The sequence below is a fragment of the Brienomyrus brachyistius genome, chromosome 16, assembly GCF_023856365.1.
Source record: "Brienomyrus brachyistius isolate T26 chromosome 16, BBRACH_0.4, whole genome shotgun sequence".
Classification (NCBI taxonomy): Eukaryota; Metazoa; Chordata; class Actinopteri; order Osteoglossiformes; family Mormyridae; genus Brienomyrus; species Brienomyrus brachyistius.
The window spans coordinates 24,553,644-24,575,254 of NC_064548.1; the positions used below are offsets into that span (position 1 = coordinate 24,553,644).

A 21,611-nucleotide genomic window follows, 5' to 3' on the forward strand; every position below is an offset into this window, starting at 1 on the left:
TTTGCTTTGCATGTGCGAGTGCATGTCTGATGCATCTATTGTATTTAATCTGATGACTCCCTCTAGTGGTAACCTCTGGGAGTGTAGCATTCTTTTAAATCCATATCCTGAGTTTGACTTCTTTATTGATGGTAATTACACTGGTCGGTTATACGCTGTTATATTCTACAGGTGCGGTCCATCATCAGTGACTTTGCAGTCTTCATCACCATTGCCACGATGGTGCTTGTCGATTATGCGCTTGGAGTTCAGTCTCCAAAGCTTCAGGTCCCCAACGAGTTCAAGGTAAAATCGAGGCCTATAGTACAGAGGTTTCTGTTCATCTGAGCTTTGGATGAATGGTGATTGTTTGTGTTTAAAGCTTTACCTAAGCGTTCCCGTACTTGACTTCAGCCCACCAGAGATGACCGTGGCTGGCTTGTCAACCCTTTGGGACCCAACCCATGGTGGACCGTCCTTGTGACGGCTATCCCTGCCCTGCTCTGCACCATCCTCATCTTCATGGACCAACAGATCACCGCTGTCATCATCAACAGGAAGGAGCACAAGCTGAAGGTGAATTCCCAACCACGTTTACTCATGGTGTTCCGGCTTGTGTGTCATTTCCATAGCAACATAGAGTTGATGCAACAGTTCCATTTATAAAGAAACATTTATGTTTCCACTGGTACCATTTATCAGTGCAGTGATTCCCAACCTGGTCCACAAGGACCCCCCAGAACCCCAGACGGTCCTCAATTTTACTCCCTCCCAGCTACTGTCCAGACAGTCCACATTTTTGCTCAGGATCTGGTAGGGAGCAAAAACACGGACTGTCTGGAGGTCGCTGAGGACTGGATTGGGAATCACTGTTTTAGTGGATCGCCTCATAGTTCTAGGGCTGCAGATTTGATTCCTGCCTCTGCATCCATTCAGGTTTTGTAAGTTTCCCAGGTATTTGCACCACTTTCCTCCCACAGTCAAAACATGCAGTTTGGTGAATCGGTCATTTTAAACTGCCCATAGTCTGGGTGACTGCGAGTCTGCCTTGTGGTGGCCTTCAATCCGATTCAATGTCCCCTTACTTTGGATCTTATTCTCTTTGAGAGGGGCTGTAGGGCCTTGTGACCCCATACTAGATAAGTAATTATGCAAGATGGGTGGATTTTTTTATACTTCTGAAACATGCAAATTTATAAACTCACTGTAATTTGTGTCAATCACGTTGAATTTTTTGACTCTTTACTCTGAGTATGAAACCTTGCCGGGGCTCCAGTGGTTCTTAAGGTGGCTGTACACTGCAAACGATGTCCGGATGAAACCAAATCAAACAAGTCGGCAGGAACACTATATCGCTTACTTAAAACAACGTTGCCACCTTGTTGGCTCAATGTCACGCCACATTCCTAGAGGGTTGAATGTTTTTGATGCTGCAGAATCGTACACAGTCCACAAATAAGCGTATTAAGGCGAGTGCAGGAGTAATTTTAATTTAGTAGATTACAGCTCTTAAAACGGAAGTTACACTCTTTATTAACAGCCACTACTGGTTGAATACTAGTGGTTGATTAAACGGGGAAACCAGAAAATTACACGAATGACATGCTATCGAAACACATGCATTCTACCTCAAACTATACATGGTTACGACATTTACTGTTGACAGAAATACATAAATACACATTAATCTACACTATTTAAAGTGGGGTGCAAAGCATGCTGGTAATTGTATAATTAGTCCTGCTGACCAACCCCACAGCGTCACATTTATGTCAGCCAATAGTGGCCAGGGGTTGTCAGCTGCATCGATTTCGCTTGAAGCATGCACCGCCTCTAAGCATGCACTGCCTCTAAGCATGCGCCGCCTCTAAGCATGCGCCGAAGGTCGTGCTGCCATTGCTGAACGTGAGCCTGTTAACCCACAGAAAGGCTGCGGCTACCACCTGGATCTCTTAATGGTGGGCGTGATGCTGGGCGTGTGCTCCATCATGGGCCTGCCCTGGTTCGTGGCCGCCACTGTGCTCTCCATCTCGCACGTCAACAGCCTGAAGCTGGAGTCGGAGTGCTCGGCCCCCGGGGAGCAGCCCAAATTCCTGGGCATCCGCGAGCAGAGGTTCACGGGCCTCATGATCTTCCTGCTGATGGGCTGCTCCGTCTTCATGACCTCTGTCCTCAAGGTCAGCAGCAATGTGGACGCCTTGGTTAGGTACTAAATTGGCTAGCTCAGTGCATACAACCTACACCATACAGAGAAGAGCCCTAGATGAGGAATGTCTAGACAAAAAGTAATTTCCTGTCCTATACCGCCCTTCTAGACAGGCGTTGCCTATTGTATTTGTGTATTGATGTTTGTCCTGAGCATTTAGTAATGAACGTGAAAAACTCCTCGTGAAACCTTTATTATTCACGTGGGACTGTATTTAGCCCATGACACTGAACCCCCTCCCCTCCTCTGTTCCCTTTCAGTTTATTCCCATGCCTGTGCTTTATGGAGTTTTCCTTTACATGGGGGCGTCGTCCCTGAGAGGGATTCAGGTAAGTACTAATGGACTCTTAAGTAACTCACCAGTGGATTAGGTATGACAGTCTGATGTGTCCGATGATGACTGCAGCACGCCCAGCAATCTAGCTGTGAGATGCAATGTGGGCTTTCGTAGCCAGATTCAGGTACCTAAATTCTTAGGCTTTTGTTGCCATTGGCTGACAGGCTAAGCAGCCTATCTTAAGTATGGCCCAGCTGTAGTTAGTGTCTAACAGAATGATCCAGTTTGGTAAGATGGCTTTGTTTGATATTGGCTAATTACAGTTAGCATTTAAAGGTGAGATCCAGGTTCTTAGGCTAGCCTGGCTGTCACTGTGGTGGACCAGACCAAATTGGCACCCAGTCATGAAATTCAGGTTCTTAGGCTAACATCTGTTATTGCCGTCATCCAGTTCTTCGATCGCCTGAAGCTCTTTGGCATGCCTGCAAAGCACCAGCCTGACTTCATCTACCTGCGCCATGTGCCTCTGAGGAAGGTCCACCTCTTCACCATCATCCAGCTCAGCTGTCTGGTGCTCCTGTGGGTCATCAAAACTTCCAGAGCAGCAATCGTCTTCCCAATGATGGTAGCCACCTTCCCAGCTCCAGTCAGATCAGAATTCCACCACAGATCCCTTCAGCAACCCATAATCCTTACACTTCTCAATTGTCTAGCTGTAATTTTTTTTTATTATAATGTTAGCTTTCTCAAAACTGTGACTTTACCACACCTAGATCACGGCATGGTCAGAGGGCATCCATTATAAATGGTAGTGATGGACAAATGAAGCTTCATGAACCATTTGCTGCATTTTTTGACCCCACTAGATGGTGCTCTCTATCCACATAAGAGCAAAAGCATGCACCAAAGCAAAGCAAGAGCACCATCTAGTGGCATCATAAAATATAGCAAATGGTTCTTGATGTGTCATTTTGTCCATCGCTACTAAATTGCATATCTGTTGAACAAAAGCCTTAAACTGCTGATGAAACCAGGTGCGTTTAATGTCCGAGTGGATTCTTCTCCCCAGGTGTTGGCTCTAGTTTTCATCCGCAAGCTTCTGGATTTCCTGTTCACCAAGCGCGAGCTGAGCTGGTTGGACGACCTGATGCCAGAGAGCAAGAAGAAGAAGCTGGAGGATGAACAGCAGGAGGTATCATTTCATGGAGCCGCCTGACTGGCCAAATGCACACGAGTGCTGCCCGCTCAGTAGCTACAAAAATTAAATCTTAATGCCCCAGGGTTGTATGTGTCCTTTACGTTAGTCACTTTTTTGATTCTCCCTGGAACCTGCTGGGCTTATATCTGCTCTCTGTTAGGTTACATTTGTTTTTATCCCTGTTAACTTGTGCGTTTGGTTCTGACTTTCAGTACCTTTCTCTGTCTTGTAGGAAGAGGAGAGTGTTGTGGCAGAAGAGGGGATTGTTCAGGTACCACTGGAGGGGCCTTACAAGTAAGACCAACCAATCAGAAGAAGCCAAATGGAAATGATAAAAACATGCATGCTTCTGTATTTGCTCCATTATGGCAAACATCCTGTCTCCTCAAATATTCTCTGTACGCAGTTGACCGTGTAACTGATGAGCTATTGATCAGCTATTGATCAGCTATTGATCAGACGAGTCCCAGTTGTAACATATGCAGTTCATCCTTGACAAGGATCAGATTCTGTGCCCGTTATGTCAAAAATTTGTCATCCTTGATGTCTTGTATTTTTGTATAATATTCATATAAACACATATGAGTGTATAATTTTGTGTATTGCGTTTTTGCCTATTTTTATCTTAATTCTTTTGTTTGTTCTTAATTACATTTTTCCAAAATGAAAAAAATATTTTTCAGCTTTTGGCCATTTGCTCTTGTTCCTGAGATTTATTGTCCTGCCGTTTACAAGTTGGTATAGTTTGTATATATTGTTTATATATTTATGTTTTTACAGAGATGACCCTTCTACGGTGAATATTTCTGAGGAAATGGCGAAAGCCTCATTTGGTAATGAGTGGAAAACCCTCGGCACGGACGCTGCGAAGGAGCTGACATCCAAAAGGTTTCAGAACATTTTTGTTTATCCTCGGATTAGCTGATATTCGGTGGCGTGTGCGACCCACAGCCCCTGCACGTCTACCAGAGTGCTCTGTCTCGGGTGTCTATGCCAATTGACTCTATGTAGCCTGGATGTGTGTGTGTGGGGGGGGGGACTCAACACAGACCCTGACAAATGTCTCATTCTGTTTCTCTCGTAAGCTCCCTTTCCTAACCCTCCCCAAAGCTGATTTCCCAAAGGTGAGTCCCCTTCCTGGCTTTTGTTTGCGTCGATGCCACCCTCCGTCGCCCCCTGCTGTTCTTTGGCTGAAAGCGTTGCCCACCTGTGATGCGAAGCATGCCTGTCTTCTCGTTCCCGGGCCTCCTGCTAGCTTTGGCTTGCAGCTGCATTGTAGATAGCGGGAGCCTGCTTGCACATCCTGTCCATTAACACGCCTGCCTTCCCAACACTCATGGACTGTGATCGACTTGCTGCATCTCTTAATTTTACATTACATCTGATTTATTTACCTAAATCAGTCCTTGAGGAGTTAAGGGTCTTGCTGTGAGGCCCAAAGGTGAAATTGTTCTGGCGAGCCTGGGATTCAAACCAGTGACCTACAGGCGCTGAACCCTAACCCACTGAGCCACACTCTACTCCCCTGCGGTCCTTTTTATAACTTTTGGTTTGCTACTTGTTACAAAGCATGCTCTGATTGTATTTTGGGGGGGAAGGGGGTGCTTATACTGAACTGTATGAGGAGTCTCCATGGGCTGCTGTGCATGGAGGGGGGTTGTGGGGAGATGTTGCTGCATGTCCTGTCCACTGCTTTTATCCTGGTTTCTGTGCAAAAAAAACGACCAGTCAGGGATCCATTACAGTGTGATTCAAAGTGGTTCTGCACGGAACTCAAAAATCAGTGCTGACTCTTTATAATTCATATGAAATGGTTTTATTTAAATTTCACCCACGTACATTTTCACGGGTCTCCGTGTTACTGGAGCAGCCCAGGTTGAGTGTTCTGCCAATATGAGACTAGAACCGACAAAATTCTCATCACATTCGGTCAGCGTCCTTCCCCACTTGCTACATGCTAATGTTTGTGTGGGACATTTTAGCAAAGGACTGCTTCACATGTAACCTTCGTGATCCATCTGCTTGTCAGATCACTTATGCTCACATGTAAATATCCTTAAGTGGCATAAAACATGTGCAATTTATTTGAATTGCTCTCAGTTAACAAATACATTTGTAACTCTTGGGATGCATACACAGATATGCAGACCAAAACATTTTGGATAATTCTGTGCTTCCCACTTTGTGGGGACACTTTGGGAAGGCCTTTCTGTTCCAGCATGACTGTGCCCCAGTGCACAAAGCAAGGTCTATAAAGGCATGGTTGGGTGAGTTTGATGTGGGGGAACTTGACTGACCCACACAGAGCCCTGAACTCAACCCAATCAGACACCTTTTGGATGGAATAGAATGGAGATTCAACATCAGTGCCTGACATCACAAATGCCTTTCTGGACGAATGGGCAAAAATTCCCGCAGACACTGCAATGTCTTGTGGGAAGCCTCCTCAGAAGAGTGGCAGCTATAGCTGCAAAGGGAAGAGCAGCTCACATAAAAGTTCATGTGGGTGTAACGGCTTGTCCCTTTTGTCCATATTGAGCAGGATTAGGCAGCAGGTTTTCTATCCTACCTGATGCATTACTATCTGTCTAAGATGAGGTTGGATGGAAAACCTCCTGGACACTGGCACTCCAGGATTATGATAGCCTATTCCTGATACAGCGTATACCCTCTACTCAGCACACCAGGCCTAGCTTGTCTCGGTTCATCCAGGCCCAGATGTTTGGGTGACCTACACTCTCAGGCAGCAAACGTTGTCATGTGAAAGATGGGGCCACACCCACTAATTAACGTGCAGCCCTGCAATGTGTCCCCCCTCCCCTTCGCAGCGTATCCAACAGCGCAGTGAGGAAACACCATTGGAGAACCCGGCTGGAGAAGGGCTTCGACAGGGAAACCAGTCTTTGACGATTTCCCCCGGCTGAGGTGTTTTTTTGCAGTGGATCGGAACGGTTTGTCAGCGTGAAATATTCTATATGTCGCATCTGTACCCTTTCCTGTCTCCAAACCATTTTCTCTGTATGTGTGTGTGCAAGTGTGTGACTCTTCAGGGAGCCGAGGGCGACGTCTAGCAGCAAAGACAAATTTACTCTTTTCTCTGTGCGCCAGTGCGAGATAATATACCAGCAGATGACGATGAAAAGGAAAAGACCGTCCGAGCTGCACGCAGATTGGTGGCGTCGCACGTTTCTTGCAGCCACTTTTAAATTAAAAGGTACTTTTATTTTAAAGTAGATAGTATGTATTTTGTATATTTTTTATTGGTTTTATAGAATATGGTACAATCACTCTGGAAATATTACCAGTGGGAAGATCACGAAAAAAAAAAACGCTTTGAGAATATGTCCTGGTATTACAATGCTCGGAAAGTAAATGTAATTGTACATGTGAAAATGTGACAGTAGATTTTTGTTGCATGCATTAACATATTTATTCAATTACAGCGCACTAAATGAGCTTAGCTAATGATATTGGTCACATTGGTTTACCTCATTAAAGAAACGATGTTTAAACTGAACATGACCTGATTCTTTTACCATTTTGATTAAAAAATATGTTGCTTATGTACTACATGTATGTTCCAAGAATTATGTGTTCTTTATTTTTGGACAGAGTTATGAACCAAATTAAGTCATCATGTCTTTGTTTTACTGAGTTACACTGAATGGATCAAATGGATCTAAACGCTGAGCCTGGAAGTCAAGAGAATGAAAGATGATTTTTGATTTTCTGTGTGTATACCTGCCATAGTAATCTGGTTTCTGTTAGATTTCATACTGTAATATAGCATAAGCAAATGTCTGTCATTAACATTCTTTTGTCACAGGTCTGTGTTTAAAAATTATTTTAGCAATATGAATGCGACACTCACACCAGGACAGATTAGAACAGACTGTATGGAGATATTGTTTAAGATGAGAGGATGTGTATTTGATTGCAAATTGATGCAAACAACTCCTTTTAGCATAAGAAAATATGTAATCCGTCATATTTAAGGAAGGATTCCACACCTTTTTATATAAAATAATTTTGTTATGATTTGAAATATAAAACCAAAATAAAATATATTTACTTACTGTTATTAATGTCATGTACAAGTTTAGAAATGCTTTCTTGGTTGCTGTTTATTTTTTAACCTTATGTCGTATGGTTATTAGAGAATTTTAGGTTTTGTAAACATAGAGTAGAAACAAAACATAACATATGCACTTATTTAGTGCATAAATGATTAAACTCCTAAAAATGTATAGTGGCCTAAGGGGCGTGTTGTAAAGTACCCATTTTTCGTTTAATCATAGCCTTAAAGTAGTTCTTGTACCTTTTGAAACGATCGGTATCATTTTTCTGTGGATGCCATCAACAGACAACTTAATTTTATTTCAAATGTCCTTGTAAGTGTAACTTATTTCTAAAGCCAATAAATAATTGAAAATGCCCTTTTTGCAGTCATGGTTTCACAGAGCATCATCCCTGCTGGAGGACAAGGTCTGAACTTTCATTTTGAAGACGTGAGTGTAAAGAATGAAGAAGCCAGGATTTGCTTCACCCAGAACATTTTAGCTGCTTAGTTACAAAACATCAGCAGGTGCAATGAGAAGAATATAGGAACACGTAACCCAGATAGCAGACATATGTTGCAATGACATTGATTCCATATCAGACAAAAAGGTTGAAACAACGTTGATCTTCGATCTTTCACTTTATATCAACATTGAATCAAGGTTTTGCCACCATCAGTTTTTCAATATTGAAAATCAAAATCAATTCAGTTTCAACGTTGATAATTTAACACTGACTATAATTAAACGCATTTAACTTAGGACAGGGCGATATGGAAAAATCATCTTCTTTATTTATTTCCATATCAGCTGATATCGATATATATATCATGATATGAATCAAATCACTGTCAAACCACGTTTTTATCCCAAACTTGTTTTTTTACATGTTCTATCGGGATGCTGTACTGCTGCAGTTCAAAAATTACTCTCTCAAAACACGGCTTGGAGTCAGACCATTTTGCTTCATGTATGTGGAATTTGCCCAATGTTATTAGAAGCTGAATGACATAGTGGACATTCATATCTAGACCAAAATATACAAAATACAACATCACATGAAACACATTAATAGTACCATTGTTACAATGTTTTCTGTTAATAAAATTCTGCATGTCTGTCCAAAACATATTTGCATACATACAATGAAAAAATAAATGAAATATTGTTTCTTGCATTGAGTTACAAAAAACACAAATATGCTCAATATTTATTTAAAATCTTCTTAGTACTTCGCTAACTGGATAGATATGATAGATAGATATTCTTTTCCCTTATTGCTGATACAATATTTATTTAAAACACAAGCTTTTTTCCCACTGTAAATCACCCACAATTTAATACCAAAAAGACTGCTGGTAGAAAAGTAACTGCTGGTACAAAAATGTATTTCAGTCGTTAGAGCCCAAGCAGTGTGTGATTAACGCTGCATGGTGAGGATTCCATACTGACAAATCAGAACAGGGCTGGGTGGGGCAGATGATGTCAGCATGCTATAAAACAGTCTGCTAGCAACAGAGCCAGCATGGTGTGTTTTGCTACCTGCTTCAGGACAATGGCCGTGTATGGGGTTGTGGTAGTGCCGCTTCTTTTGTTAGCTTGCAGCTGTGGAGCTCAAGAGAAGTTAGGGTTTCCTGCAAAGACTCCTCTGTGGCTGGCTGGTTATCTGGCTAAGAAAGGGGCTCCCCAGCCGGCGGGCCTCCCGGGCGGGGTCGTGGCTCCCCAGCCGGCGGGCCTCCCGGGCGGGGTCGTGGCTCCCCAGCCGGCGGGCCTCCCGGGCGGGGTCGTGGCTCCCCAGCCGGCGGGCCTCCCGGGCGGGGTCGTGGCTCCCCAGCCGGCGGGCCTCCCGGGCGGGGTCGTTGCCACCAAGCAGGTTGCTCCTGCTCTGGTTAAATCTGTGACTGGAATGCAGGTCAACCCTAATGGTGTGAGCGTTGTATGTGGGGAGGATTATGTTGTGGTGCTTGTGCAACCAACCCTCTTTGGTAATGGTCAGCCAATCAATGCATCAGACATCATCTTCGGTGGCTGTACACCCACTGGGCAGGATGCTTCTGGCACAGTGAGGTTTCAGTCTGTGCTGCAGGGCTGTGGAAGTACACTGATGGTATGAGGGCTTCCTCCTTATGGTTGCTGTGTTGGCTATGCTAGTGCTAATGATGTTGCTCTTCTCCAGATGACTGCTGATGCCCTGGTCTACAGCTTTGTATTGATCTACGCACCCAGTGGTATTAATGGTCTCCCCATTGTGAGGACCAATGGTGCCATGGTTGGCATTGAGTGTCACTATTCGAGGTGAGGATGCCCTGTAAGCTTTGGTGCTCCCTGGGAGCCGTTCATTGTAGTTACTGACCCAAAATGATGCTTGCTCCTTAGGAAGCAGAATGTGAGCAGCAATGCCCTGGTGCCAACCTGGATCCCCTACTATGCTACAATGGCAGCTGAGGCACAACTGAGTTTCTCACTGAGGCTGATGGATGGTAGGCAAGGGGTTCATGCAGCACATCTGGCTTTGCTGTATCTGGGCTTGTCCTCAAGGTCATGTACCCTTTGTACAGATGCATGGCAGAATGAGAGGGCCTCCAATGTGTACTTCCTGGGAAGTGTCCTGAACATTGAAGCCTCTGTCCTCGTGGGCAACAGTCAGCCCCTGCGTGTCTTTGTGGACAGCTGTGTGGCCACCTTGGTCCCTGATGTGACCTCTGTCCCTAGCTATGCCTTTGTGCAGAACTCTGGGTGAGTAACATCGTGTGGCTGTGTGAGGCTGCTTGACATGCCTGCCCTTCAGGTGCCTGACTGATGCCAAGGTGACAGGATCCCGCTCCCAGTTCCTGCCCAGGAAGCAGGATGACAAGCTGCAGCTTCAGCTGGATGCTTTCAGGTTCTCTCAGGATGGCAGGAGCTCAGTGAGTACAGGCATTTGTGCAGGATTTCTGTGCTTAAATGAACTGGCTGACGGCAGCTGACCAGCTTCTGGTGTCCCCCCCCCCCCCCCCCCAGCTGTACATTACTTGCAGCCTGAGAGCCACAGTGGCTTCTGTGCCTGTGGATTCCCAACACAAGGCTTGTTCCTTCTCTCTTGCCGCTAACAGGTTAGTAGCTGCAGCATTATGATGCTGGATCGGTTGAGCTGCTAAGCAATTGCTTTTCCCCATTGCAGGTGGGTGTCTGGATGGGAATGACCAGGTGTGTGGCTGCTGTGACACCAGCTGTGGGCTTGCAGGTGTAGCAGGTACGCTTGGCTTCCACCAAAAGATGCTCTGGTGGCTTGTGTTGCTGTGACTGACACCCTCCCTCCTTGCCCTTGCAGGTGCTCAAGGCACAGGTGTTCTGGGCCCCATTGCTATCCAACAGGGTCCTCCCACGGCTAGTCAGCCTGGACAGCTGTATATTCTGAAGGGATAGGGACCAAGCTGCATGGTCCCTGGATGGAAGGAGCCACCTAACTTGCCTGGCATATTCTGCACTGCTTGTCATGCTGTTGCTTCCCCCTAATGAGGTGACTGCAGTTGACAGTGCCCTTGGTCTCCTGCACTTGTGACTGAATAAAGCACTAATAGTATTTGACATGGTGCAGTTGTCACTTATTTCTTGCCTGAATCTTCCAACTACATCACATTGCTTGCTGCTTATCCATTTTATGACTGGAATGGTTCCCTAGATCAAAGGTGTCAGTGGGCTTGAACCAAATGGGGCTTCCTTCACTAAGGAAGCTATTCCATCAAGGAAGCTTCTCAGTACCAGACCCTGAGCTCTTTGGGTCTCAAACTAGCCTCATTGCCTGTTAATGCAGAGGAGAGGCAGCAGCCCCTTGTTTTGAGGATGTTGCTGTTCAAGCACAAGCCTCCCTTCAATGTGGTGACCATGTGCCTGAGACCAGCACCACCTTCCCTTGTCAAATGCAGACAACATGACCACATGTTCTTGACCGTTCTGGGGCATTTGCAGGGTTGTAGGCTTCCTTCCAAAATTTCCTATAGACCGACCTGGTCCAGAGCTGGTCATTGGCACAACACAAGGTACTCCCATTGGTAGGGACAGATCTGGGGAAGATGGTGGTGTAGGAGGTAGTGCTATCGTTCAGCAACTGGAGGGTTGCAGGTTTGAGCCCTGGTTCCTCCTGACCCCGTCAGTGTCCTTGAGTAAGACACTGAACCCCAAATTGCTCCCGGTGAGCAGGTTGGTGCCTCACGTAGCAGCCTCTGCCACCGGTGGGAATGAGGCATAAAATGTAAAGCGCTTTGAGTACTTGGAGTAGAAAAGTGCTATATAAACGCAGTCCATTTACCATCTATCCTAGAACCTTTTGCTTTTGGCATTAGGGTATAAAGTGTGATGCCCATTGTCTGGGGGTGGTGCAGTGCTTAGTTGCCTCACACCTCTGGGACCCGGGTTGGAGTCTCCCATTGGGTTACATGTGTGGAGTTTGCATGTTCTCCCCTTGTCATCGTGGGGTTTCCTCTGGGTACTCTGGTTCTCCCCCCCCCCCCCCCAGTTCAAAGACAAGCTGAGGCTATGGTGTCTGTGTGTACCCTGTGATGGGCTGGCCCCCTGTCCTGGGTTGTTCCCTGCCTCGTGCCCATAGACTCCGGATCCAGTAGGATAAGTGGCTTGGAAAATGGATGGATGCCCATTGTCTATGTGAATTTCCTTCATGATCAAAGTACTACACTACTAAGTAAGAAATAATTGACGACGGGCCGTTGAATTATTAGAAAATAATGCACACCCGAGGTGGTAATGCGGCCACGAAGCGGAGTGGCAGTTACACCTCGGGTGTGCACTATTTTCTAATAATTCAACGGTCCGGAGTCAATTATTCCGCTTAAACTACGGTTGCCACACCTCAAGACATCGATCAAATGATATATTTCAAGGGATTCGTCCGGTTTTTCTACTTAAATCGCTATTGTGAGTAGGATTATTTCTTCCGCATCTCATCCAACGACTCTTTTGCTAGTTCCAAAACGTCATTTTAAAGCTGGCAATGGAGGCTTGAGCCGTTGATAGCAGACTAATGCAGTTAATAATGAAGTTATTAGAAAGAGAGAGAGCTTGTATGAATTAGGCTACCTCTGTGTGTCCCTCAACAGTGTTCTGAAGCACCGTCTCTAAACTGTAAGTCTGCTTTAAGATGCAGCGCTGTTATTACCTCGCTAGTGAGAAATGTCATGTGTAGCCTTTAAGTTGGTACACTAGGCTAACTAATACTGCTGCAGCCCAGTTTTTGAAAGTTTCATATTCACCGTAAATATTAAAATTTACTTTCGGAAAATCGTCTGTCATGTTGTTTTTGTTAGTCCTGTGTGCTGTATAGGTACTGTATGCTAATTTCCGTTATGACAGTTAACTATGCGAAGTGATATGGAACTGTAATGCGGTCAAGAGAGCTACCTGGAACTACGTTCGCCGTGCGGTTATCTGAAAATAATTGCACACCTCAGAACGTTCGTCAGCCAATCAGATTAAAGCATTCAACGGTCCCGTAGTATAATGTGAAAACAATCCACTAAACCTTGCTATTGTGTTAGGGTCGATTCCGACGTTTGTAAGTTTACAATGCATGAAAGCACCACACAGGTTTGTGTACTGCATCAAGGCTTTTTGACTTTGTCAGGGATCTCGCTTTAATTTTGTTTACATTTTTTTCACTAGGCAAGGCATGCCGGTACTTGTAAGGCAAGATAAAACATTAAGTTTATATAATTCTGTTGGTTTATTTTACCATTGTATTTTTATTGAAAACATGAGGCATGCTGTCATAAGAAAGGTCCACAAAGCCACACCAAAAATATTAAAATCGATCTTTTCATGGATAAGGAAGCCGAACAAGGTAACAAGAGGTAAGAAACAAATTGGATGATAATTGTTTTCAGGGTATTTTATGGCTGATTTAAGACATGAGTCTGCACCGACCCGGGTAACATAAGAGATAGGAACAGAAAGCTAACATTGGACTAAGGTTAAGTCCACATATGTCCATTGAAGTGGTGCAAAGTCATTTCTGAAAAAGTGTTTTTCCATGATCCTGAAATAATGGATTTTGGGAGACAGGTTTCTTGCATCAGACTGATGATATGTCCCACACATACAAGTTAGCCATATGCAGTCATGTGTCAAGTCAAAATTATTGAAAGCTAAAAAAAAACCACTAAAATCTCAGTGTATGTTTGCTGTGGGGAATTACAGCATGAGAGCAACAAACAGATAACTGCTGGTAAAAAGTATCTGTTGGTACAAAATTGTATTTCAGTCGTTAGAGCACAAGCAGTGTCTGATTAACGCTGCATGGTGAGGATTCCATACTGACAAATCAGAACAGGGCTGGGTGGGGCAGATGATGTCAGCATGCTATAAAACAGTCTGCTAGCAACACAGCCAGCATGGTGTGCTTTGCTACCTGCTTCAGGACAATGGCAGTGTATGGGGTTGTGGTAGTGCTGCTTCTTTTGTTAGCTTGCAGCTGTGGAGCTCAAGAGAAGTTAGGGTTTCCTGCAAAGACTCCTCTGTGGCTGGCTGGTTATCTGGCTAAGAAAGGGGCTCCCCAGTCGGCGGGCCTCCCGGGCGGGGTCGTGGCTCCCCAGTCGGCGGGCCTCCCGGGCGGGGTCGTGGCTCCCCAGTCGGCGGGCCTCCCGGGCGGGGTCGTGGCTCCCCAGTCGGCGGGCCTCCCGGGCGGGGTCGTGGCTCCCCAGTCGGCGGGCCTCCCGGGCGGGGTCGTTGCCACCAAGCAGGTTGCTCCTGCTCTGGTTAAATCTGTGACTGGAATGCAGCTCAACCCTGATGGTGTGAGCGTTGTATGTGGGGAGGATTATGTTGTGGTGCTTGTGCAACCAACCCTCTTTGGTAATGGTCAGCCAATCAATGCGTCGGACATCATCTTCGGTGGCTGTACACCCACTGGGCTGGACGCTTCTGGCACAGTGAGGTTTCAGTCTGTGCTGCAGGGCTGTGGAAGTACACTGACGGTATGAGGGCTTCCTTCTGATGGTTGCTGTGTTGGCTATGCTAGTGCTAATGATGTTGCTCTTCTCCAGATGACTGCTGATGCCCTGGTCTACAGCTTTGTATTGATCTACGCACCCAGTGGTATTAATGGCCTCCCCATTGTGAGGACCAATGGTGCCATGGTTGGCATTGAGTGTCACTATTTGAGGTGAGGATGCCCCATCAGCTTTGCTGTTCCTTAGCCCTAGCAGCATTTCTAGTTACTGACCCAAAAGGCTGCTTGCTCCTTAGGAAGCAGAATGTGAGCAGCAATGCCCTGGTGCCAACCTGGATCCCCTACTATGCTACAATGGCGGCTGAGGCACAACTGAGTTTCTCACTAAGGCTGATGGACGGTAGGCAAGGGGTTCATGCAGCACATCTGGCTTTGCTGTATCTGGGCTTGTCCTCAAGGTCATGTGCCCTTTGTGCAGATGCATGGCAGAATGAGAGGGCCTCCAATGTGTACTTCCTGGGAAGTGTCCTGAACATTGAAGCCTCTGTCCTCGTGGGCAACAGTCAGCCCCTGCGTGTCTTTGTGGACAGCTGTGTGGCCACCTTGGTCCCTGATGTGACCTCTGTCCCTAGCTATGCCTTTGTGCAGAACTCTGGGTGAGTAACATCGTGTGGCTGTGTGAGGCCGCTTGGGCAATGCTGCTTGACATGCCTGCCCTTCAGGTGCCTGACTGATGCCAAGGTGACAGGATCCCGCTCCCAGTTCCTGCCCAGGAAGCAGGATGACAAGCTGCAGCTTCAGCTGGATGCTTTCAGGTTCTCTCAGGATGGCAGGAGCTCAGTGAGTACAGGCACTTGTGCAGGATTTCTGTGCTTAAATGAACTGGCTGACGGCAGCTGACCAGCTTCTGGTGTCCCCCTAGCTGTACATTACTTGCAGCCTGAGAGCAACAGTGGCTTCTGTGCCTGTGGATTCCCAACACAAGGCTTGTTCCTTCTCTCTTGCTGCTAACAGGTCAGTGGCTGCAGCATTATGATGCTGGATCAGTTGAGCTGCTAACCAATTGCTTTTCCCCATTGCAGGTGGGTGTCTGTGGATGGGAATGACCAGGTGTGTGGCTGCTGTGACACCAGCTGTGGGCTTGCAGGTGTAGCAGGTACGCTTGGCTTCCACCAGAAGATTCTCTGATGGCTTGTGTTGCTGTGACTGAGGCACGCTCCCTCCTTGCCCTTGCAGGTGCTCAAGGCACAGGTGTTCTGGGCCCCATTGCTATCCAACAGGGTCCTCCCACGGCTAGTCAGCCTGGACAGCTGTACATTCTGAAGGGATAGGTACCTACTGCCCTAACCTGCCAAGCTTTGGCACCAGGATGGAAGGAGCCACAACTTGCCTGGCATATTCTGCATTGCTTGTCATGTTGCTTCCCCCTGTGGCTGCAGTTGTGGAACCCAAGCGTATGAGCTTGACTGAATAAAGCACTAGTAGTATTTGAAATGGTGCAGTTCTCTACTTATTCCTTGGCTCCCAAGCACACTTCTGGACTGCCTGGATGTTCTCCAACCACATCACACTGCTTGCTGCCTATGGCTTTTATGATTCCTTCCTAGATGGAAGGTGTCAGTGGGCTTGTACATAATGGGGATTCCTTCACTAAGGATGCTTTCTCTTCAGGGAAGGTTCTCAATGCAAGGAGCTCAGGGTCTGGTACCAACAGGCAATAAGGTTACTTTGAGAACCTGAGTGGCAGCAGCCCCTCTGCTGATTCCCACCACCAGTCCTTTGTTCTGAGGATGTGGCTGTTCAAGCACAAGCCTCCCTCCAATGTGGTGACCATGTGCCTCAGAGCAGCACCACCCTCCCTTTTCAGACACAGTATGACCACATGTTCTTGACCATCCAGGGGCATTGGCAAGGTTGTAGGCTTCCCCACCCAGAGCTTCCCCCCCTCAAGACAGAACTCCCTACCAATGGTGGAAGTACTGTCCTGAATCCTGTGTATTGGCAATATCGGATATCCAATTTACTAATGGAGAAATGACTTATCCACACCGACAAGTATATTCAACTCTGATGTAGTGTTTAGAATGAGTAACATGATTGATGGAAATATGAAGGGAAATTACTTTGCCATGGTGCCTCAGATTGAAGTGGATGTGGTGATTTGCCTGTTGGACAGTCCATTGTGTCCTGGACGAGGTTGGCATCACTGAGGGTCGTGTTCCTCAAGCGCTCTGTCTTGTGCATGTGTGTCAGGGTTTGCACCCATCTGTCCTGGCCTTTCATGCTGCCTCATTTGGCCAGCAGATGTCACTAGCCCTCCTGTTCTCCCTGTTAGTCTTGTGTTTCCCCTGCTCCCCGAACTGCTGCATGGCTCAATGAGCTGAGCATGCTGTGTAACTATTAGTCAGTTATGCTGTTTCAAGTTAAACTTAAATTACTAAATATAAGAAATTTAAACTGCTCAAATCCCAGCATTACTTCATTCAAAGAAATTGATTAAAATAAGAGCATATGTTTGTAAGGATCTTTGTAATATTTCCATACCGGAACTAATGATCTTGTGTTAGGTTCAGGTCAGGCCAGTATTAGTGGTAACACTTTTAGTTTTTCTCGGTAAAGTTCAGCACTTGTTGTTCAGCTGAGGAAAATGTTTTGCATTGCAGTAGTAATGTTCATGGACATGGGAGTTATTTGACAAGCTACAAGCATGAAGTTTCCCTTTAACTCCCCTTGAGGTAACGCAGCCAATGCCGGATGAGAGTTTGTCCATTTTACACTGTACTTATTGGAGATGCCAGCGGTCCAGCTAACGTGTCATGTTACAGCAGTCATTTGTAATCTGAAAGTTAATAAATGCCTGTGTTCCTGTGGAGCTGCCAGTGGATCATCCACTTCTTTATTGCCTGCACCAGGCCTTGCCCTTGTGAGAGAAACTGCAGAGTCCCTGACAGACATGTACACTGTCTTCTGGATTGTGGAGAACATGATGGGCAGACCGCAGTGTGTGAGACTCCATGGCTTAGTCTCTGACACTGTAGTGAGCAGCACAGGGCCGCCCCAGGGAACCGTCTTCTCTCCCTTCCTATTCACTCTGATACAGCCGACTTCATGTACGACACTGTGAATTTCTGACACTTGCAGAAATTTTCTGATGACGCCCGTAGTTGATTGTATCAGAGAAGGTCAATAAGGGGAATAGAGGAAGCTGGTGAAGGACTTTGAGTGGTGCAATAAAAACCAGCGGGGCGGCATGGTGGTGCAGTGGTTAGGTTGAGGGGGCGGCATGGTGGTGCAGTGTTTAGGGTGAGGGGGCGGCATGGTGGTGCAGTGGTTAGCACTGTTGCCTCACACCTCTGGGACCCGGGTTCGAGTCTCCGCCTGGGTCACATGTGTGTGGAGTTTGCATGTTCTTATCCCGGAGGCAATGGGCGCGAGGCAGGGAACAAACCAGCATGGGGCCCATCGCAGGGCACACTCACACACCATTCACTCACACAGGCACACCTATGGGCAATTTAGTAACTCCAGTTAGCCTCAGCATGCTTTTGGACTGTGGGGGGAAACCGGAGTACCCGGAGGAAACCCCACGAGGACATGGGGAGAACATGCAAACTCCGCACACATGTGACCCAGGCGGAGACTAGAACCCGGATCCCAGAGGTGTGAGGCAACAGTGCTAACCACTGCACCACCATGCCACCCCATTAATTAATATAGTTTTTTAAACTGTTTCACACTGTACATTGCAATTCCGTATCATATCTTTAGTATAGTATTGTGTCTTTTTCTATGGTATATGTACAGTCTGATGTCACCTATGCGTGTGCTGCTGTAGCCTTTTTGGAATTTCTTTCAGAATCAATAAAGTTCTACCACTACTTGTACTTGATGTGTGACAACAGTCCACATACGTCCATTGAAGTTGTGCAAAGTTGTTTCTGAGAAAGTGTTTTTGCTCCTGAAATAATGGATTTTTGCATCAGACAGCGATCATGTGTCCCACAAGTACATAAGTGTCAGACCTGTAGTGTGAGGTGTAGAGCTGGGTGGGGATCGGTGCCATTGGCTTTGAATAAACTGGACTGTCAGTGCTGTCACTATGGCTTCACAATCCCTTGTGGAATTGGACTGCTGACGTTTCAGGGACTCCCCATGCCTGCATTCCCACCTGCCTCTCCCTCCTACTGATGCTGCCATAGCCATATCTGCCGGAGCTTGGACATTGCACTTCATATTGCACTCACCTAGCTGTTAGCACTGCCTATAGTCTTGCCTACTTTGACTAATTGTACATTTTATTTCCCATACTCCTCCTGGGGGGGTGATGCTTGGAGACCTCAATCTATCAGGATGTCCAGCACACCCTACTACATGTGACGTCGCCACTACCAGTGACGTCCCTGCATCCAGCTTGCCGTTCTGCCTGTGTCATCTTCCATGTATGACCCGTTGCCTTACCTCTAGTTGTCCTGGTGATTGGAAGAAGACTCGGCACTGGCTTGTCATCACCTCCCTGCTCTCCAGTTATTTCTCAAATCTCATGACTTGGACAGTGTGACTTGACACTTAACCATCTCTCCTATTTGACTCTCCCTGCCGGCCCCTGGAGGATGGGCTCCCCCTTTGAGTCTGGTCCCTCCCAAGATTTCTTCCTTCTAGGGAGTTTTTCCTTGCCACTGTCGCCTTTGGAAATTACAACTGGGGGCTTTGGGTGCGGATGCTCAAAAGCATTTTGAGACGATGTAATGTTGTGATAATGCGCTATACAAAACTAAATTTGTTGTTGTTGTTGTTAACCATGTTCAGTCATGTGTCAGGAAGTCAAAATGATTTAGAGCCAAAAAAACACCACTAGCATCTCAGTGTACATGTGCTGTGGAGAATTACAGCATGAGAGCAACAAACTGATAACTGCTGGTAGAAAAGTAACTGCTGGTACAAAAATGTATTTCAGTCGTTAGAGCCCAAGCAGTGTGTGATTAACGCTGCATGGTGAGGATTCCATACTGACAAATCAGAACAGGGCTGGGTGGGGCAGATGATGTCAGCATGCTATAAAACAGTCTGCTAGCAACAGAGCCAGCATGGTGTGTTTTGCTACCTGCTTCAGGACAATGGCCGTGTATGGGGTTGTGGTAGTGCCGCTTCTTTTGTTAGCTTGCAGCTGTGGAGCTCAAGAGAAGTTAGGGTTTCCTGCAAAGACTCCTCTGTGGCTGGCTGGTTATCTGGCTAAGAAAGGGGCTCCCCAGTCGGCGGGCCTCCCGGGCGGGGTCGTGGCTCCCCAGTCGGCGGGCCTCCCGGGCGGGGTCGTGGCTCCCCAGTCGGCGGGCCTCCCGGGCGGGGTCGTTGCCACCAAGCAGGTTGCTCCTGCTCTGGTTAAATCTGTGACTGGAATGCAGCTCAACCCTGATGGTGTGAGCGTTGTATGTGGGGAGGATTATGTTGTGGTGCTTGTGCAACCAACCCTCTTTGGTAATGGTCAGCCAATCAATGCGTCAGACATCATCTTCGGTGGCTGTACACCCACTGGGCAGGATGCTTCTGGCACAGTGAGGTTTCAGTCTGTGCTGCAGGGCTGTGGAAGTACACTGACGGTATGAGGGCTTCCTCCTTATGGTTGCTGTGTTGGCTATGCTAGTGCTAATGATGTTGCTCTTCTCCAGATGACTGCTGATGCCCTGGTCTACAGCTTTGTATTGATCTACGCACCCAGTGGTATTAATGGCCTCCCCATTGTGAGGACCAATGGTGCCATGGTTGGCATTGAGTGTCACTATTTGAGGTGAGGATGCCCCGTCAGCTTTGGTCCTCCCTAGACCTATGAGCCATTCTAGTTACTGACCCAAAAGGCTGCCTGCTCCTTAGGAAGCAGAATGTGAGCAGCAATGCCCTGGTGCCAACCTGGATCCCCTACTATGCTACAATGGCAGCTGAGGCACAACTGAGTTTCTCACTGAGGCTGATGGACGGTAGGCAAGGGGTTCATGCAGCACATCTGGCTTTGCTGTATCTGGGCTTGTCGTCAAGTGCATGTGCCCTTTGTGCAGATGCATGGCAGAATGAGAGAGCCTCCAATGTGTACTTCCTGGGAAGTGTCCTGAACATTGAAGCCTCTGTCCTCGTGGGCAACAGTCAGCCCCTGCGTGTCTTTGTGGACAGCTGTGTGGCCACCTTGGTCCCTGACGTGACCTCTGTCCCTAGCTATGCCTTTGTGCAGAACTCTGGGTGAGTAACATTGTATGGCTGTGTGAGGCCGCTTGGGCAATGCTGCTTGACATGCCTGCCCTTCAGGTGCCTGATTGATGCCAAGGTGACAGGATCCCGCTCCCAGTTCCTGCCCAGGAAGCAGGATGACAAGCTGCAGCTTCAGCTGGATGCTTTCAGGTTCTCTCAGGATGGCAGGAGCTCAGTGAGTACAGGCACTTGTGCAGGATTTCTGTGCTTAAATGAACTGGCTGACGGCAGCTGACCAGCTTCTGGTGTCCCCCCCCCCCCCCCCCCCAGCTGTACATTACTTGCAGCCTGAGAGCAACAGTGGCTTCTGTGCCTGTGGATTCCCAACACAAGGCTTGTTCCTTCTCTCTTGCCGCTAACAGGTCAGTGGCTGCAGCATTATGATGCTGGATCAGTTGAGCTGCTAACCAATTGCTTTTCCCCATTGCAGGTGGGTGTCTGTGGATGGGAATGACCAGGTGTGTGGCTGCTGTGACACCAGCTGTGGGCTTGCAGGTGTAGCAGGTATGCCTGGCTTCCACCAGAAGATGCTCTGATGGCTTGTGTTGCTGTGACTGAGGCACGCTCCCTCCTTGCCCTTGCAGGTGCTCAAGGCACAGGTGTTCTGGGCCCCATTGCTATCCAACAGGGTCCTCCCACGGCCAGTCAGCCTGGACAGCTGTACATTCTGAAGGGATAGGGACCTACTGCCCTAATCTGCCAAGCTTTGGCACCAGGAT

The 21,611-nt window shown here is 47.1% G+C and overlaps 3 protein-coding genes and 1 long non-coding RNA gene across 4 annotated transcripts in view; all 4 read left to right on the forward strand.

Annotated features, from left to right (window-relative positions):
- LOC125709661 (sodium-driven chloride bicarbonate exchanger-like) overlaps positions 1-8,095 on the forward strand; it is a 38,784-nt gene extending 30,689 nt beyond the window's left edge. Inside the window, exons 18-27 of the mRNA XM_048978318.1 lie at positions 172-285; positions 394-555; positions 1,905-2,156; positions 2,446-2,514; positions 2,914-3,087; positions 3,532-3,654; positions 3,893-3,954; positions 4,441-4,548; positions 4,746-4,784; positions 6,489-8,095. Of these exons, the coding sequence (XP_048834275.1) occupies positions 172-285; positions 394-555; positions 1,905-2,156; positions 2,446-2,514; positions 2,914-3,087; positions 3,532-3,654; positions 3,893-3,954; positions 4,441-4,548; positions 4,746-4,758 (1,077 nt within the window). The 3' untranslated portion in view covers positions 4,759-4,784; positions 6,489-8,095. The remainder of the gene's footprint in view (positions 1-171; positions 286-393; positions 556-1,904; positions 2,157-2,445; positions 2,515-2,913; positions 3,088-3,531; positions 3,655-3,892; positions 3,955-4,440; positions 4,549-4,745; positions 4,785-6,488) is intronic.
- Positions 8,096-9,247: 1,152 nt separating this feature from the next.
- Positions 9,248-21,606, forward strand: LOC125709668 (zona pellucida sperm-binding protein 3-like). Its single transcript, XM_048978337.1, has 8 exons — positions 9,248-9,825; positions 9,895-10,013; positions 10,095-10,198; positions 10,277-10,454; positions 10,507-10,624; positions 10,719-10,810; positions 21,323-21,396; positions 21,477-21,606. The coding sequence occupies exons 1-8, from the start codon at positions 9,274-9,276 to the stop codon at positions 21,569-21,571; spliced, it is 1,332 nt and encodes a 443-aa protein (XP_048834294.1). The 5' UTR covers positions 9,248-9,273; the 3' UTR covers positions 21,572-21,606.
- Positions 10,883-11,285, forward strand: LOC125709677 (uncharacterized). Its single transcript, XR_007382804.1, has 2 exons — positions 10,883-10,950; positions 11,029-11,285. It is a non-coding gene; the product is annotated as an uncharacterized LOC125709677 (long non-coding RNA).
- LOC125709667 (zona pellucida sperm-binding protein 3-like) lies at positions 14,084-16,152 on the forward strand. The gene is made up of 8 exons (XM_048978336.1): positions 14,084-14,683; positions 14,753-14,871; positions 14,955-15,058; positions 15,137-15,314; positions 15,381-15,498; positions 15,581-15,672; positions 15,741-15,814; positions 15,895-16,152. The coding sequence occupies exons 1-8, from the start codon at positions 14,102-14,104 to the stop codon at positions 15,987-15,989; spliced, it is 1,362 nt and encodes a 453-aa protein (XP_048834293.1). The 5' UTR covers positions 14,084-14,101; the 3' UTR covers positions 15,990-16,152.
- Positions 21,607-21,611: the final 5 nt, after the last annotated feature.

Coding starts and splice junctions, on each gene's coding strand:
- LOC125709668 (XM_048978337.1), top strand. CDS start 9,274: ATGGCCGTGTATGGGGTTGTGGTAGTGCCGCTTCTTTTGTTAGCTTGC. Junction 10,625..10,718: donor CTCAGGATGGCAGGAGCTCA/GTGAGTACAGGC, acceptor CCCCCCCCCCAG/CTGTACATTACTTGCAGCCT. Junction 21,397..21,476: donor TGGGCTTGCAGGTGTAGCAG/GTATGCCTGGCT, acceptor TTGCCCTTGCAG/GTGCTCAAGGCACAGGTGTT.
- LOC125709667 (XM_048978336.1), top strand. CDS start 14,102: ATGGTGTGCTTTGCTACCTGCTTCAGGACAATGGCAGTGTATGGGGTT. Junction 14,872..14,954: donor ATTGAGTGTCACTATTTGAG/GTGAGGATGCCC, acceptor CTTGCTCCTTAG/GAAGCAGAATGTGAGCAGCA. Junction 15,059..15,136: donor CTCACTAAGGCTGATGGACG/GTAGGCAAGGGG, acceptor CCCTTTGTGCAG/ATGCATGGCAGAATGAGAGG.